Here is a 19,011-nt window from a genome sequence, read left to right on the forward strand (position 1 = left end):
GTGTATTGTTAGTTGAGAAACTAGTCCCTGTGTGTGGTGGGAATGTGTATTGTTAGTTAGTTGAGAAACTAGTCCCTGTGTGTGGTGGGAATGTGTATTGTTAGTTGAGAAACTAGTCCCTGTGTGTGGTGGGAATGTGTATTGTTAGTTAGTTGAGAAACTAGTCCCTGTGTGTGGTGGGAATGTGTATTGTTAGTTAGTTAGTTGAGAAACTAGTCCCTGTGTGTGGTGGGAATGTGTATTGTTAGTTGAGAAACTAGTCCCTGTGTGTGGTGGGAATATGTATTGTTAGTTAGTTGAGAAACTAGTCCCTGTGTGTGGTGGGAATGTGTATTGTTAGTTGAGAAACTAGTCCCTGTGTGTGGTGGGAATGTGTATTGTTAGTTGAGAAACTAGTCCCTGTGTGTGGTGGGAATGTGTATAGTTAGTTAGTTAAAAAACTAGTCCCTGTGTGTGGTGGGAATGTGTATTGTTAGTTAGTTGAGAAACTAGTCCCTGTGTGTGGTGGGAATGTGTATTGTTAGTTAGTTGAGAAACTAGTCCCTGTGTGTGGTGGGAATGTGTATAGTTAGTTAGTTGAGAAACTAGTCCCTGTGTGTGGTGGGAATGTGTATTGTTAGTTAGTTGAGAAACTAGTCCCTGTGTGTGGTGGGAATGTGTATTGTTAGTTAGTTAGTTGAGAAACTAGTCCCTGTGTGTGGTGGGAATGTGTATTGTTAGTTAGTTAGTTAGTTAAAAAACTAGTCCCTGTGTGTGGTGGGAATGTGTATTGTTAGTTGAGAAACTAGTCCCTGTGTGTGGTGGGAATATGTATTGTTAGTTAGAGAAACTAGTCCCTGTGTGTGGTGGGAATGTGTAATGTGTAGTTAGTTGAGAAACTAGTCCCTGTGTGTGGTGGGAATGTTATTGTTAGTTGAGAAACTAGTCCCTGTGTGTGGTGGGAATATGTATTGTTAGTTAGTTGAGAAACTAGTCCCTGTGTGTGGTGGGAATGTGTATAGTTAGTTAGTTGAGAAACTAGTCCCTGTGTGTGGTGGGAATGTGTATTGTTAGTTGAGAAACTAGTCCCTGTGTGTGGTGGGAATATGTATTGTTAGTTAGTTGAGAAACTAGTCCCTGTGTGTGGTGGGAATGTGTATTGTTAGTTGAGAAACTAGTCCCTGTGTGTGGTGGGAAGAAACTAGTCCCTGTAAGTTGAGAAACTAGTCCCTGTGTGTGGTGGGAATGTGTATAGTTAGTTAGTTAAAAAACTAGTCCCTGTGTGTGGTGGGAATGTGTATTTAGTTAGTTAAGAAACTAGTCCCTGTGTGTGGTGGGAATGTGTATTGTTAGTTAGTTGAGAAACTAGTCCCTGTGTGTGGTGGGAATGTGTATTGTTAGTTAGAATCCCTGTGTGTGGTGGGAATGTGTTGTTAGTTAGTTGAGAAACTAGTCCCTGTGTGTGGTGGGAATGTGTATTGTTAGTTAGTTGAGAAACTAGTCCCTGTGTGTGGTGGGAATGTGTATTGTTAGTTAGTTGAGAAACTAGTCCCTGTGTGTGGTGGGAATGTGTATTGTTAGTTAGTTGAGAAACTAGTCCCTGTGTGTGGTGGGAATGTGTATTGTTAGTTAGTTAGTTGAGAAACTAGTCCCTGTGTGTGGTGGGAATGTGTATAGTTAGTTAGTTGAGAAACTAGTCCCTGTGTGTGGTGGGAATGTGTATTGTTAGTTAGTTAGTTGAGAAACTAGTCCCTGTGTGTGGTGGGAATGTGTATAGTTAGTTAGTTGAGAAACTAGTCCCTGTGTGTGGTGGGAATGTGTATTGTTAGTTAGTTGAGAAACTAGTCCCTGTGTGTGGTGGGAATGTGTATTGTTAGTTAGTTAGTTGAGAAACTAGTCCCTGTGTGTGGTGGGAATGTGTATTGTTAGTTAGTTAGTTGAGAAACTAGTCCCTGTGTGTGGTGGGAATGTGTATTGTTAGTTAGTTAGTTGAGAAACTAGTCCCTGTGTGTGGTGGGAATGTGCATAGTTAGTTAGTTGAGAAACTAGTCCCTGCGTGTGGTGGGAATGTGTATTGTTAGTTAGTTGAGAAAATATGCATCCCAAATGGCACTCTATTTACCTTTAAAGTGCAGCACTACTTTTGACCAGAACCTGTTGGGGCTCTGCCTCTCTGGTCAAAAGTAGTGCACTACAGATCTGCTATCTTAATTTAATCACTCTGTTGTTGCAGATAATTTTCCTGCACAGGAAAAGGAAATGCTCATTTTTGCAGGAAATGCTAATTTTTATGAATTCAATTTTTTAAAAGGCTTCTAACGTTTGTAATTTCCACTTTAACATTTCAGACCTGATTTTCCCTACATAAATGTCCATTAAATATAATCCACATAATAATTGACATTTCCTGTTGCTGCAGGATTATTTTCCTGCTGTGAGATCAAATCAAATCAAAGCAGGTTCAAATTAAGGTACGGCATCTGTACATACAGTATGAAATAGGGTGCCATTTGGGACCAACCTCTGTTGTGCTCACCACGCAGCTGGAGTAGCCGATACCGGCCAACCTGTTGTGTTCACCACGCAGCTGGAGTAGCCGATACCGGCCAACCTGTTGTGCTCACCATGCAGCTGGAGTAGCCGATACCGGCCAACCTGTTGTGCTCACCATGCAGCTGGAGTAGCCGATACCGGCCAACCTGTTGTGCTCACCACGCAGCTGGAGTAGCCGATACCGGCCAACCTGTTGTGCTCACCATGCAGCTGGAGTAGCCGATACCGGCCAACCTGTTGTGCTCACCACGCAGCTGGAGTAGCCGATACCGGCCAACCTGTTGTGCTCACCACGCAGCTGGAGTAGCCGATACCGGCCAACCTGTTGTGCTCACCATGCAGCTGGAGTAGCCGATACCGGCCAACCTGTTGTGCTCACCATGCAGCTGGAGTAGCCAATACCGGCCAACCTGTTGTGCTCACCATGCAGCTGGAGTAGCCGATACCGGCCAGCTTGGGGGAGATGTGCTTCCACACACCGATGCTGCCCTGACGGATACACTGGCCCGCAGCCAGCTCCATGAAGAACAGGGGAACCCCCACCACCACCAACAGCATGACATAGAGAACCATGAATGCGCCTGCCAGGAAAAGAGAGGGAGAGGAGGCAGAGAGTTAAAGGGGAAATCTGCAGTTCACTGTTTCGGTAAACAGCTGAGGGATGGGGTTGGAGAAATGTAACCACTCTCAGATTCAAAGACAGAGCTATGATGCAAGGACTGACAATCCATAAGATTAAAACAGATATAGTTTACAATTGCATTGTTTACAAACAAAGGAACAAAACAAGCTTATTTCTTGAGTTTTGGAATTAGACAGTTGAACTAAGGTCATGAACTAAGGTCATTGGGGCGGCAGTGTAGCCTAGTGGTTAGAGCATTGGACTAGTAACCGAAAGGTTGCAAGTTCAAATCCCCGAGCTGACAAGGTACAAAATCTGTCGTTCTGCCCCTGAACAGACAGTTAACCCACTGTTCCTAGGCCGTCATTGAAAATAAGAATTTGTTCTTAACTGACTTGCCTAGTGAAATAAAGGTTAAAAAAATAAAATGAGGCATTTTTAAGTTATTGATAAGGGAATGTATATGTTTAGAGTAATAATTAGAGAATCTAAATGACATTAAGAGTAATGACTAAAGTATTTCACCCTAATAGTTACAGAAGCTTAGACAATGTGTTTAGACATAATTCTAGAATATTGTGAGTCAGTGGGGACATTGTGTTTGTGTGTGATAAAGAGGAGCTGACAACAGACATGTTTTGGTCCTGTGAGACCAAGGACAGGAGATAAAGTTCCTCCACCCAGGGAGGAACAGATGCGCTTGTAGACTTGTAGGTGCTTGTAGGAGTTATATAAAAGGCTATGCGCATTATATGATTTTTAGAGCTCTCATGAATAAACTACAATGAACCTTTTGCATATTCTGAGTCTTGGCCTAAAATTATTATTAAATTATTATTAAACCCAAGGTCTTACAAACCTCGGGAATTCGTCAAAGCTTTAATAATTGTTAGTTATTATCATTGGGATTGAAAATTCTTGTGCAAATTCATTACTTAAAAATCATACAATGTGATTTTCTGGATTTTTGTTTTAGATTCCGTGGTAGTGTATAAAATACTTGTTCTCCCCACTGTATCAAGAATTGATAAGTCCCAAAATGTATGTAGCAATTGCAGATTGACCCTTTAAGATACAAAGTTATGCGTCAGATGTAGAGATTCTGTAAGAGTTGAATGCAGATGGAGCTAGATAGAGAATGAATGGGGTTAGCGAGAGAGAGATATTGAAAATATATTGAAAATGTTTTATTTAACCATTATTTAACTAGGCAAGTCAGTTACCCCGAGTTACCCCGGCCAAACCCTCCCCTAACCCCAACGACGCTGGTACCATTGTGCCCTGCCCTACGGGACTCCCAATCACTGCAGTTTGTGATACAGCCCAGGATCGAACCATGGTCTGTAGTGACGCCTTTAGCCCGTTGCTCCACTCAAGAGAAAGAGACTGAATGGAGTTAGAGAGATAACAGATGGAAAAACAAGAGTGAAGGAGTCAGGGGAGGGAGAGATGCAACAATGGAATAAAGTAGAGAGGGTGAATGGGGTTAGACAGAGAACAGATGGAAAAACACAAGTGAAGGAGACAGGGGAGGGAGACATAAAACAATGGTATGAAGTAGAGAGAGAGAGAGAGGGGGGACGAGTTAGAGAGAAAGAAACCTACTTCTTCAAAAAGTATCTGAAAGTGATAGTTCTAGTCCCACAGCATAAAGTCTGAATGTGATGGTTCTAGTCCCACAGCATAAAGTCTGAAAGTGATGGTTCTAGTCCCACAGCATCAAGTCTGATAGTGATGGTTCTAGTCCCACAGCATCAAGTCTGAAAGTGATTGGTTCTAGTCCCACAGCATAAAGTCTGAAAGTGATGGTTCTAGTCCCACAGCATAAAGTCTGAAAGTGATTGGTTCTAGTCCCACAGCATAAAGTCTGAAAGTGATGGTTCTAGTCCCACAGCATGAAGTCTGAAAGTGATGGTTCTAGTCCCTCAGCATGAAGTCTGAAAGTGATGGTTTTAGTCCCACAGCATGAAGTCTGAAAGTGATGGTTCTAGTCCCACAGCATAAAGTCTGAAAGTGATGGTTCACAGCATCAAGTCTGATAGTGATGGTTCTAGTCCCACAGTCAAGTCCTAGTCCCAGCATAAAGTCTGAAAGTGATGGTTCTAGTCCCACAGCATAAAGTCTGAAAGTGATTAGTTCTAGTCCCACAGCATAAAGTCTGAAAGTGATGGTTCTAGTCCCACAGCATAAAGTCTGAAAGTGATGGTTCTAGTCCCACAGCATGAAGTCTGAAAGTGATGGTTTTAGTCCCACAGTGAAGTCTGAAAGTGATGGTTCTAGTCCCACAGCATGAAGTCTGAAAGTGATGGTTCTAGTCCCACAGCATGAAGTCTGATAGTGATGGTTCTAGTCCCACAGCATAAAGTCTGAAAGTGATGGTTCTAGTCCCACAGCATGAAGTCTGAAAGTGATGGTTATAGTCCTCAGCATGAAGTCTGAAAGTGATGGTTTTAGTCCCACAGCATGAAGTCTGAAAGTGATGGTTATAGTCCCAGCATGCATCAACAGCATGAAGTCTGATAGTGATGGTTCTAGTCCCACAGCATCAAGTCTGAAAGTGATTGGTTCTAGTCCCACAGCATAAAGTCTGAAAGTGATGGTTCTAGTCCCACAGCATAAAGTCTGAAAGTGATTGGTTCTAGTCCCACAGCATAAAGTCTGAAAGTGATGGTTCTAGTCCCACATAATAAGGACTGAAAGTGCTGGTTGTAATAATAATTAGTGATAATAGTTCAGGTAAAACGTTTGTTGATGAATTTATTGTGTATATATGTAATATGTATCTAGTGGTTAGAGCGTTGGGCTAGTAACCTAAAGGTTGCTGGATCAAATCCCCGAGCTGACAAGGTAAAAATCTGTTGTTCTGCCCCTGAGCGTGTCAGTTTTTTTGTGTATTTTATTAGGATCCCCATTAGCTGTTGCAAAAGCAGCAGCTACTCTTCCTGAGGTCCACACAAAACATGAAACATAATACAGAATGACATAATACAGAACATTAATAGACAAGAACAGCTCAAGGACAGAACTACATACATTTTTTAAAAGGCACACGTAGCCTACATATCAATGCATACACACACACACACTATCTAGGTCAAACAGGAGAGAGGCGTTGTGCCGTGAGGTTTTGCTTTATGTGTTTTTTAAATCAGGTTTGATGTTTATTTGATCAATATGAGATGGAAGTTCCATGCAGTAAGGGCTCTATATAATACTGTAGGCTTTCTTGAATATGGGGACTGTGAAAAGACCCCTTTTGTGGCATGTCTGGTGGGATAAGTGTGTGTGTCAGAGCTGTGTGTAAGATGACTATGCAAACAATTTGGGATGTTGACTATGCAAACAATGTTTGTTATAAAAAGAAGAAGTGATGCAGTCAGTCTCTCCTCAACTCTTAACCAAAAGAGACTGGCAGCATAGTATTTATATCAGCCCTCTAATTACAATTAAGAGCAAGACGTGCCGCTCTGTTCTGGGCCAGCTGCAGCTTAACTAGGTTTTTCCTTGCAGCACTGGACCAAATGACTGGACAATAATCAAGATTAGACAAAACTAGAGCCTGCAGAACTTGCTTTTTGGAGTGTGGTGTCAAAAAAGCAGAGCATCTCTTTATTATGACTTGACCTCTCCCCATCTTTACAACCATTGAATCTATATGTTTTGACCATGACAGTTTACAATCTAAGGTAACACCAAGTCATTTAGTATCCTCAACTTGTTCAACAGCCACACCATTCATTACCAGATTCAGCTGAGGTCTAGCACTTAAGGAATGATTTGTACCATATACAATGCTCTTAGTTTTAGAGATGTTCAGGACCAGAACAAACAGACAGCAACTCTTTATTAAGGATTTCAGTGAATTCTTTAGCTGTGGTTGCTGATGCATATATGGTTGAATCATCAGCATACATGGACACACGTGCTTTGTTTAATGTCAATGGCAGGTCATTGTTAAAAATAGAAAAGTGTAGAGGGCCTAGAGAGCTGCCCTGCGGTATACCACACTTTACATGTTTGACATTAGAGAAGCATCCATTAAAGAAAACCCATTGAATTCTATTAGATAGATAGCTCTGAATCCACGATATGGCAGAGGTTGAAAAGCCATAACACATACGTTTTTTCAACAACAGGTTATGGTCAATAATATCAAAGGCTGCACTGAAATCTACAGCTCCCACAATATTATTATTATCAATTTCTTTCAACCAATCATCATTCATTTGTGTCAGTGCAGTACATGTTGAGCGCCCTTCTCTACAAGCATGCTGAAAGTCTGTTGTTAATTTGTTTACAGAGAAATAGCATTTTATTTCATCAAACACAATTTTTACCAACAGTTTGCTAAGATCTGGCAGCAAGCTTATAGGTCTGCTGTTAGAACCAGTAAAGGCTGCTTTACCACTCTTGGGTAGCGGAATTACTTTGGCTTCCCTCCAGGGAAAGACTTTCCTCTAGACTCAGACTAAAAATATGACAGATAGGAGTGGTTATAGAGTCAGCTACCATCCTCAGTAGCTTTCCATCTAAGTTGTCAATGCCAGGAGGTTTGTCATTATTGATCGATACCAATCATTTTCCCACCTCTCCCACACTAACTTTACAAAATTCAAACTAAGTTAACCAACTGTTCCCTGGGCAACAAATATGTGGATGTCACATTTCAGTTGAATGCATTCAGTTGTATAACTGACTAGGAATCCCCCTTTCCCCCTTTATTTGTGAATTTATGTCAAATAATTCAGGAATAGCTGCTAAAAGGGTTCTTCGGCTGTCCACATAGAATAACCCTTTGAAGAACCCTTTTTGGTTCGAGGTAGAACTTTTAGGTTTTAGAACCTAGAACCTTTTAGGTTTTATGTAGAACCCTTTCCACAGAGGCTTCTACATGGAACCTAAAAGGGCTCTCCTATGGGGACAGCCAAAGAACCCTTTTGGAACCCTTTTTTCTAAGAGTGCATGTAAAGTTGCCTTATGGAATTTGAAATATACCATTCTCTCCCTCTCCCTCTCTCTCTCCCTCTCTCACTCTCCCTCTCTCTCTCCCTCTCTCACTCTCCCCCTCTCCCTCTCTTACTCTCCCTCTCCCTCTCTCCCTCTCCCTCTCTGCCCCTGTCCTATAGGGCCCACAGAGTGAGACTCACCTCCTCCGTTCTGATGGCAGAGGTAGGGGAACCTCCATACGTTCCCCAAGCCCACGCTGAAGCCCACCTGAGCCAGTACATACTGCAGCTTGCTGTCCCACGCCGGACGGTCGTCTGCATCAGACGACGCCACGCCCCCGGAGATCCCCTGCACTCCCAAGTCCAGGAGCTCCGCCTCCGACCGACTCTCTCCCATCCTAGTACCCTCCTCATCGCTAGGCAATGGAGGCTTCTCCATCTAGACAAAGGAAACAAAGAACAGGTGTCCCAATAGAGATAGGTGTGTGTGTGTGTGTGTGTGTGTGTGTTTGTGTTTGTGTGTGTGCCACATTGGTTTCTTTTTACATTTTACATTTGAGTCATTTAGCAGACACTTATCCAGAGCGACTAACATTATATATTATGTTAGCTGTTTGGGACAACCACATATCACAGTTGTAAAGAATCTATGAGCAAAGTCAGTGGTAGTAAGACCAGACTAGTGCAGGTGTTAGAGCAGAAAAGGCAAGGGGGCCTCTTCACAGGCCTGCTAGATATGTCTCACATTATATACAATAAACAGACAATAAACAATAAACGTGGGGCTTAATGTACAGGTTCTGATAGTGAGTGGGTGTCAATAGACTGTAAACATGGGGCTTAATGTACAGGTTCTGATAGTGAGTGGGTGTCAATAGACTATAAACATGGGGCTTAATGTACAGGTTCTGATAGTGAGTGGGTGTCAATAGACTATAAACATGGGGCTTAATGTACAGGTTCTGATAGTGAGTGGGTGTCAATAGACTGTAAACATGGGGCTTAATGTACAGGTTCTGATAGTGAGTGGGTGTCAATAGACTATAAACATGGGGCTTAATGTACAGGTTCTGATAGTGAGTGGATGTCAATAGACTATAAACATGGGGCTTAATGTACAGGTTCTGATAGTGAGTGGATGTCAATAGACTATAAACATGGGGCTTAATGTACAGGTTCTGTATCAAATAGAAGCTGTGGTCTCCCTCTGTTACCATGAGCAGCAGATATATCAACCATGATCTCTCAACCACTGCTCTGTGTTCTGGTGATAAAACCAACTGCCAACTGAACCCACCCTGGATTCTCCACACCGGGGAACCACATTTACACCACGAGTCTCCTGTCCAGGGATGTACTTGAACATCAAGCTGCCTCATGCTACAGAAACAGGCTCTTATGAGGCGTTCTGACTCGCAGAGGCCAAGGCTCGTGCAAGGTTATTTACTATAGTGACCTCCTTGGCACAGGGGCACGGCTAGTATCAGCTGTAAGAGTGGAGAAGAACCTAGCTGCAGCCAGATAGAAGAGGTAGTGTCTCTCTCTCTCACACACATGCACGCACGCACACACACACACACACCACATACAACAGTGGAGGCTGGTGGGAGGAGCAGTAGGAGGACAGGCTCATTGTAATGGCTGGAATGGAATTAATGGGACAGAGTCAAACATGTGGTTTCCATTGGGTAAATCTATTCTGACAAGTGTGACTCGAGGGTTACATTGGTTTACAGCAGGAGGAGGGGTATTGTAATGGATCCACACTACTACTGGCAGGAGTTACCACAGAGTCATTCTACTATGGGAATAGGGAAGCTATTTGGAGCACCTTACTAGATCTGCTCTGAGCTGATTGGTTTACAATAGCCAATACACTCTGGTTAAACTGTTAGATTGACTATTAGGCTACATTTACATTTTAGTAATTTAGCGGACACTTTTACAGACACTCTTACAGTTAGTGCATTCATCTAGGTACATTCATCTAGGTACATTCATCTAGGTACATTCATCTAGGTACATTCATCTAGGTACATTCATCTAGGTACATTCATCTAGGTACATTCATCTAGGTACATTCATCTAGGTACATTCATCTAGGTACATTCATCTAGGTACATTCATCTAGGTACATTCATCTAGGTACATTCATCTAGGTACATTCATCTGGCTACATTCATCTAGGTACATTCATCTAGGTACATTCATCTAGGTACATTCATCTAGGTACATTCATCTAGGCACATTCATCTAGGCACATTCATCTAGGTACATTCGTCTAGGTACATTCAGCTGGTACATTCATCTAGGTACATTCGTCTAGGTACATTCAGCTGGGTACATTCATCTAGGTACATTCATCTAGGTACATTCATCTAGGTACATTCATCTAGGTACATTCATCTAGGTACATTCATCTAGGTACATTCATCTAGGTACATTCATCTAGGTACATTCATCTGCGTACATTCATCTAGGTACATTCATCTAGGTACATTCATCTAGGTACATTCATAAAGGTACATTCATATTTTTGGTACATTCATCTAGGTACATTCATCTAGGTACATTCATCTAGGTACATTCATCTATTGGACATTCAAACTGGGTACATTCATCTAGGTACATTCATCTAGGTACATTCATCTAGGCACATTCATCTAGGTACATTCATCTAGGTACATTCATCTCCAGAATTCAGTGAGGACATTAATCTAATGTACATTCATCTAGGTGACATTCATCTAGGTACATTCATCTAGGTACATTCATCTAGGTAAATTAACCTAGGTACATTCATCTGAGGTACATTCATCTAGGTACATTCATCTAAGTACATTCATCTAGAACACACCAGATCTAGGCACATTCATCTAGGTACATTCATCTAGGCCATTCATCTAGGTACATTCATACAAAAAGATTTAGGTACATTCATCTAGGTACATTCATCTAGGTACATTCGTCTGGAACATTCATCTGGACATTCATCTAGGCACATTCATCTAGGCCATTCATCTAGGTACATTCATCTAGGTACATTCATCTAGGTACATTATCTAGGTACATTCATCTAGAGGCCCATTCATCTAGGATGACATTCATCTAGGTACATTCATCTAGGTACATTCATCTAGGACATTCATCTAGGTACATTCATCTAAACATTCATCTAGGAACATTCATCTAGGTACATTCATCTAGGTATATTCATCTAGGTACATTCATATAGGTACATTCATCTAGGTACATTAATCTATGTACATTCATCTAGGTACATTCATCTAGGTACATTCATCTGGGTACATACATCTGGGTACATTCATCTAGGTACATTCATCTAGGTACATTCATCTAGGTACATTAATCTAGGTACATTCAGCTGGGTACATTCATCTAGGTACATTCAGCCTGGGTACCTTCAGCTGGATACATTAATCTAGGTACATTCAGCTAGGTACATGAATCTAGATACATTCAGATGGGTGACCTTCTGATGGGCCAAATTCATCTAGGTACATTCAGCTGGGTACATTCAGCTGGGTACATTAATTGCGGTACATTAATCTCGGACATTCATTTAGGTACATGCAGATGGGTACATTAATCTAGGTACATTCAGCTGGGTACATTCATCTAGGAATGGTTCCGCTGGGTACATTAATATCGGTACATTAATATTGGTACATTAATCTAGGTACATGCAGATGGGTACATTCATCTAGGTACATGCAGATGGGTACATTAATCTAGGTACATGCAGCTGGGTACATTCACCTAGGTACATTCAGATGGGTATCTTCAGCTGGGTACATTAATCTCGGTACATTCATCTAGGTACATTCAGCTGGGTACATGCAGATGGGTACATTCATCTAGGTACATTCAGCTGGGTACATTCATCTAGGTACATTCAGCTCCATCAGCTATCATCAGTCAGTGCTTAGTAAGAGAGGACAGGTATAGACAAGACTATAGGTTGTATACTGGTTTAGAGTCTGTTTAGTTGTTGTTGTCATCGTTGTTGTTGCTGCTGTTTTTTGAGGGTCCATTTTGTTGCTGAGACTCTCATGTTGATGTTGCTCATTTCAATTTAGCCTCCCAAGGAGGTATTGAAGGAGTAGTCCTAAACAGGTTAGACTTTAGTACTCAACTCCAAACAGCTTTGTCATTCACTCTTTCAACACATCACCCCTTCTAACTCCTCTAGTTCTCTGTCTTTCTTCTCTCTCTCTCTCTCTGCCTCTCTCTAAATATAGCTCACCTCTAATTCTACCTCTTCACCCGTAACCCTCTGCCCCCCATAGTGGTTCAGTGTCCAGAGTTGTTTTGAGCTACTGGTCAGTGAAACACTGTGTCTGTGAAGAGAGAACATGGAGTCCATGGTCATTTTGGGCTATTTAAAATATATATATATATTATTTAACCTTTATTTAACTAGGCTACTGGTCAGTGAAACACTATCAGTAAAGAGAGAACATGGTCGTCCCAGAGAGCCACACACACCCAAAGTGTTATGTTAAATAAATACACACCCAACACTTGATTTGTAAACAACAACAAAAAACTGTGTGTAAACAGCGATTCTCAGACTGGGTCATAATAAACACGCCCCCGGTCAATAACTCAGTTGCAGTTATATGAATGTCTTTGTAAGTGAGAGAAATCTGAATGAAATAAATAATATTACATAACGTTTTGTTTGGCAATACCTTTGACCAGAGCCCTATGGGACAAACTAACACTACAGGTAAATGGTAATGGAGATGATATGCTAACTAAACTCACCAGTGAATCATAATCCTGTGGATCTATTGTAACTGTATCATGTGTTATAATGAGAACGGAAACTTTACTAGCATGTGGTTGTTTACCTTTTAGTTCAATATGCAAAGTGCATCGCAGAAAGATCCATCCACAGAGTGAATGTCAGTGATCTACAGACAATGGCACTGTGAAAAACCTACACTGGTTTAAATACTATTTATTATGTTGCAGTAAGTAACATATTTCCAACCTCAACAGAAACCCTGTACATGTTTAGATTTGCCAAGACACTTGGAACAGACACACAGACAAAGACGGACACAGACCAAGATGTGTGTATGATTTTCTGTTGTCTAAGAATATTTCCCAGTCCATTTTCTTTTCAGAGCATGGAAATGTCTTGTTTTATTTCCAAACCAAACGAAAAACGAAGTGTTTCTTTCCAGCCTTAACAAAGTACTTTCCAAAAAGCCAGGACAGCGGAGTCAATCACCACCTTCCGGAGACACCTGAAACCCCACCTCTTCAAGGAATACCTAGGATAGGATAAGTAATCCTTCTCACCCCCCCCTCCCCCTTAATGATTTAGATGCACTATTGTAAAGTGGCTGTTCCACTGGATGTCAGAAGGTGAATTCACCGATTTGTAAGTCGCTCTGGATAAGAGCGTCTGCTAAATGACTTAAATGTAAATGTAAATGTATGGCTCTTCAAGTCACCGTGGAAACAACATTGTTTGGCGTAAACTCTGATCTTTGTCCGGTTATAAAAAGGTTGCTAGCCTACTTATTTCTCTGATGAGGTCCTATAGTCCTACACTTTCGCTACACAGAAAACAGTTTATAGGTTGAGACAAACTGACAACAATGTGAAAATGTACATTTTAACAATCCTTCATCCATATTATTTGAAATGAAATGGTCTTGAACTCCTCATAAAGAACGTCATAACATCTAATAAAAGTTGCATGATCCCTACATAAATAGCCCATATATATACAGCGTGTTTACATAGGTCAGGGCATTAACATAGAAATAGGACAGAATAAATTATATAATTACATGAATATTACACAAATATTACTACCCCGAAGTGAAAAGAAACAAACTGAATTGCTGCCAATCGGGCTATTCCATAAGTAATAGTACATATTTTTCAAGTGAGAAAATAACCCACACGCAATCCGCAGTAAACGAAAAACAATTAGGCTATTTACTGAACATTTTAAAAGATGTAAAAGGGTAGACAAAGGTCGCTATGTAGGCATGATGCCATTAATGTTAGAACGCAAGGAAGAGGGGGGTTCTGTGTCAAATAAAATACGCTTTTAAAACCTTGTCTCACATGCAAACAGCGCATGAGTGCATCAACCCAACAAGGGATTCAATAACGTTCTCAGTGGTAATAATGAACATACCATGGTGTGCCCTCTACGTCGCGCTGTGCACTTGGGGGAGTAGTCTCTGACGTCGGACAACTTCTCACTGCCAGTCTTGGTCCGTTACCCCAGCAGAACGAGAACCTTGTCTTGTCTCTAAATTACGTTTGGGTTGACGCAAATAATAACGAAGGGTTCTCTGGAGCGCTCAACTTGATCATTGCTATTCGGAATCCTATACAAAACTTCACAGGCGCCACGTTGTAGCAGTGTAAGAAGCATGATCTGTCGATCTTGCCAAGATATCAAGAAGACTAACTCCCTTCGTCTTTTGATTGGCTCTGGTCTCCCTTCACAGTCCCTCCCTTCACAGCCCCTATAATATTACAAAATACACACAGGGCCGATATCAGTGGTTCGCTTGAGATTGGTTTCTTTAGTTAGCTGCATGTTGACCGAAGTGTTTGAATTACATGCCACAAATTCGCAACAAATTGCATTTGGTGTAAAGTAATTTTCATGTCAAGTGTCCTTTTTTAGGAACTGTAGGAGAGACAACCGTTGTAGCCTAGTGCATGACTATAAACAATCAATTCAGCTTTAAAAGATAATCACTCTATTTTGTATTCATTAGAAAATATCTTATTCATTAGGCAGCGTCGACGTGACAGCGTTAATCTCAAATTGTTACTGTGTCTTTAGGTATTTAAGACCCTGCCTACTTTAAATACTTCGTTTTTGACTTACTCTTAGTGTTAAATTAACTCTTCACAAGTAGCACTATTGAATGTTGAATGACATTCCAATAGTGGAAATCGACTGGTCAGTTCATATGTAATAACTTTATCCACAGTGGGGAGCTCTAGGTTAACACATGGTATTTCATGAGCTCATCCTGAAAACACACACACGCACATGCGCACACACACACACACACAAATGGGTGTCCGAAGTGTGTTTTGACTTTTTTAAACCTTTTTTTATTAGTTAAGCTAGCTACAGAGAGCTTTACACCTGCCCAAAGGGGGAGGATGAGATAGGATAGGATATAACCCCCCCCCCTGTGAAAAACACGGCAGCATTGCAGTTCTTGACACAAACCGATGCGCCTGGCAGCTACTACCGTACCCTGTTCAAAGGCACTTAAATATTTTGTCCACTCTCTGAATGGAACACATACACAATACACATCTCAATTGTTTCAAGGCTTAAAAACCCTTCTTTAACGTGTCTCCTCCTCTTCATCTACACTGATTGAAGTGGATTTAACAAGTGGCGTCAATAAGGGATGATAGCTTTCACCTGAATTCACCTAGTCAGTTTGTCATGGAGCAGGTGTCAAGAGCAGGTGTTCATAATGTTTTGTACACTCAGTGTATTTTATTGTCCCAAGGGAGAATTTGTCTTGGACAATTAAAAATGACTGCTACTTCTACATAGAAAACATAAATAGATATAATTAAATCTTTCAGCACATAGTAACATCACCATCCATCGTCCTCTCTACCCACACAATAACATCACCATCCATCCTCCTCTCTACCCACACAATAACATCACCATCCATCCTCCTCCATACCCACAAAGTAACATCACCATCCATCCTCCTCTCTACCCACATAATAACATCACCATCCATCCTCCTCTCTACCCACACAATAACATCACCATCCATCCTCCTCTCTACCCACATAATAACATCACCATCCATCCTCCTCTCTACCCACATAATAACATCACCATCCATCCTCCTCTCTACCCACATAGTAACATCACCATCCATCCTCCTCTCTACCCACATAGTAACATCACCATCCATCCTCCTCTCTACCCACATAATAACATCACCATCCATCCTCCTCTCTACCCACATAATAATATCACCATCCATCCTCCTCTCTACCCACATAATAACATCACCATCCATCCTCCTCTCTACCCACATAATAATATCACCATCCATCCTCCTCTCTACCCACATAATAAGTTAATTAGTTCATGCCAAGGTAAGGCTGTGAGTTGATAGCACCATGACTGTCTAAGCTCCAGTTCCACTGTTGTCATCCTTATTGTACCACTAGACTCCAATACCAAAACCATATGGTCTGGTTACCACTAGGCTCCCTTACCAAAACTATATGGTCTGGTTACCACTAGGCTCCCTTACCAAAACCATATGGTCTGGTTACCACTAGGCTCCCTTACCAAAACCATATGGTCTGGTTACCACTAGGCTCCTTTACCAAAACCATATGGTCTGGTTACCACTAGGCTCCCTTACCAAAACCATATGGTCTGGTTACCACTAGGCTCCCTTACCAAAACCATATGGTCTGGTTACCACTAGGCTCCCTTACCAAAACCATATGGTCTGGTTACCACTAGGCTCCCTTACCAAAACCATATGGTCTGGTTACCACTAGGCTCCCTTACCAAAACTATATGGTCTGGTTACCACTAGGCTCCCTTACCAAAACCATATCCATATTAGTTCCTTTCACAACACATTAAGCGTGTTCCCTCAGGCCATCTCTCTACTATCACATATCTACAATACAGAATGAATGTGTACAGTACATGTGTGTAGAGTGTGTCTTGTCATGTGTCTGTATCTTTGTGTGTGTCTCTTCACAGTCCCCGCTGTTCCATAAGGTGGATTTGTATCTGTGTTTTAAATCTGATTCTACTGCTTGTATCAGTTCCATGTAGTCATGGCTCTATGCAGTACATCCTGAGGACCTTGGTGCTGTATCAGTTCCATGTAGTCATGGCTCTATGCAGTACAACCTGAGGACCTTGGCTGCTGTATCAGTTCTATGCAGTACAACCTGAGGACCTTGGCTGCTTGTATCAGTTCTATGCAGTACAACCTGAGGACCTTGGCTGCTTGTATCAGTTCCATGTAGTCATGGCTCTATGCAGTACATCCTGAGGACCTTGGCTGCTGTATCAGTTCCATGTAGTCATGGCTCTATGCAGTACATACCTGAGGAACTTGGCTGCTGTATCAGTTCCATGTAGTCATGGCTCTATGGTACATACCTGAGGACCTTGGCTGCTGTATCAGTTCCATGTAGTCATGGCTCTATGCAGTACATACCTGAGGACCTTGGCTGCTGTATCAGGTCCATGTAGTCATGGCTCTATGCAGTACATACCTGAGGACCTTGGCTGCTGTATCAGTTCCATGTAGTCATGGCTCTATGCAGTACAACCTGAGGACCTTGGCTGCTGTATCAGGTCCATGTAGTCATGGCTCTATGCAGTACATCCTGAGGACCTTGGCTGCTGTATCAGTTCCATGTAGTCATGGCTCTATGCAGTACATACCTGAGGACCTTGGCTGCTGTATCAGTTCCATGTAGTCATGGCTCTATGCAGTACATCCTGAGGACCTTGGCTGCTGTATCAGGTCCATGTAGTCATGGCTCTATGCAGTACATACCTGAGGACCTTGGCTGCTGTATCAGTTCCATGTAGTCATGGCTCTATGCAGTACAACCTGAGGACCTTGGCTGCTGTATCAGTTCCATGTAGTCATGGCTCTATGCAGTACAACCTGAGGACCTTGGCTGCTGTATCAGTTCCATGTAGTCATGGCTCTATGCAGTACAACCTGAGGACCTTGGCTGCTGTATCAGTTCCATGTAGTCATGGCTCTATGCAGTACAACCTGAGGACCTTGGCTGCTGTATCAGTTCCATGTAGTCATGGCTCTATGCAGTACATACCTGAGGACCTTGGCTGCTGTATCAGTTCCATGTAGTCATGGCTCTATGCAGTACAACCTGAGGACCTTGGCTGCTGTATCAGTTCCATGTAGTCATGGCTCTATACAGTACAACCTGAGGACCTTGGCTGCTGTATCAGTTCTATGCAGTACAACCTGAGGACCTTGGCTGCTTGTATCAGTTCTATGTAGTCATGGCTCTATGCAGTACAACCTGAGGACCTTGGCTGCTGTATCAGTTCCATGTAGTCATGGCTCTATGCAGTACATACCTGAGGACCTTGGCTGCTGTATCAGTTCCATGTAGTCATGGCTCTATGCAGTACAACCTGAGGACCTTGGCTGCTGTATCAGTTCTATGCAGTACAACCTGAGGACCTTGGCTGCTGTATCAGTTCCATGTAGTCATGGCTCTATGCAGTACAACCTGAGGACCTTGGCTGCTGTATCAGTTCCATGTAGTCATGGCTCTATGCAGTACATACCTGAGGACCTTGGCTGCTGTATCAGTTCTATGCAGTACAACCTGAGGACCTTGGCTGCTGTATCAGTTCCATGTAGTCATGGCTCTATGCAGTACATACCTGAGGACCTTGGCTGCTGTATCAGTTCCATGTAGTCATGGCTCTATGCAGTACAACCTGAGGACCTTGGCTGCTGTATCAGTTCCATGTAGTCATGGCTCTATGCAGTACAACCTGAGGACCTTGGCTGCTGTATCAGTTCCATGTAGTCATGGCTCTATGCAGTACAACCTGAGGACCTTGGCTGCTGTATCAGTTCCATGTAGTCATGGCTCTATGCAGTACAACCTGAGGACCTTGGCTGCTGTATCAGTTCCATGTAGTCATGGCTCTATGCAGTACATACCTGAGGACCTTGGCTGCTGTATCAGTTCTATGCAGTACAACCTGAGGACCTTGGCTGCTGTATCATTTAATATCACTACTGCACATAGTTACTGTACGTGTTGTAACTAATTCAAGGAGACGTAACACGAATGCCTACACCACTGAAGTAACACCATTCTTCT

General features: G+C 42.2%; 1 protein-coding gene across 1 annotated transcript in view; it reads right to left on the reverse strand.

Moving 5' to 3' along the window:
* The window catches only part of LOC135530565 (sodium-dependent neutral amino acid transporter B(0)AT2-like), a 41,690-nt gene extending 27,146 nt beyond the window's left edge, over window positions 1-14,544 (reverse strand). The window contains exons 1-3 of the mRNA XM_064958863.1: window positions 14,288-14,544; window positions 8,302-8,539; window positions 2,956-3,113 (exon numbers count right to left, since the gene is read on the reverse strand). Of these exons, the coding sequence (XP_064814935.1) occupies window positions 2,956-3,113; window positions 8,302-8,539; window positions 14,288-14,290 (399 nt within the window). The 5' untranslated portion in view covers window positions 14,291-14,544. The remainder of the gene's footprint in view (window positions 1-2,955; window positions 3,114-8,301; window positions 8,540-14,287) is intronic.
* Window positions 14,545-19,011: the final 4,467 nt, after the last annotated feature.

Source organism: Oncorhynchus masou, unplaced genomic scaffold (assembly GCF_036934945.1).
Source record: "Oncorhynchus masou masou isolate Uvic2021 unplaced genomic scaffold, UVic_Omas_1.1 unplaced_scaffold_1381, whole genome shotgun sequence".
Lineage (NCBI taxonomy): Eukaryota > Metazoa > Chordata > Actinopteri > Salmoniformes > Salmonidae > Oncorhynchus > Oncorhynchus masou.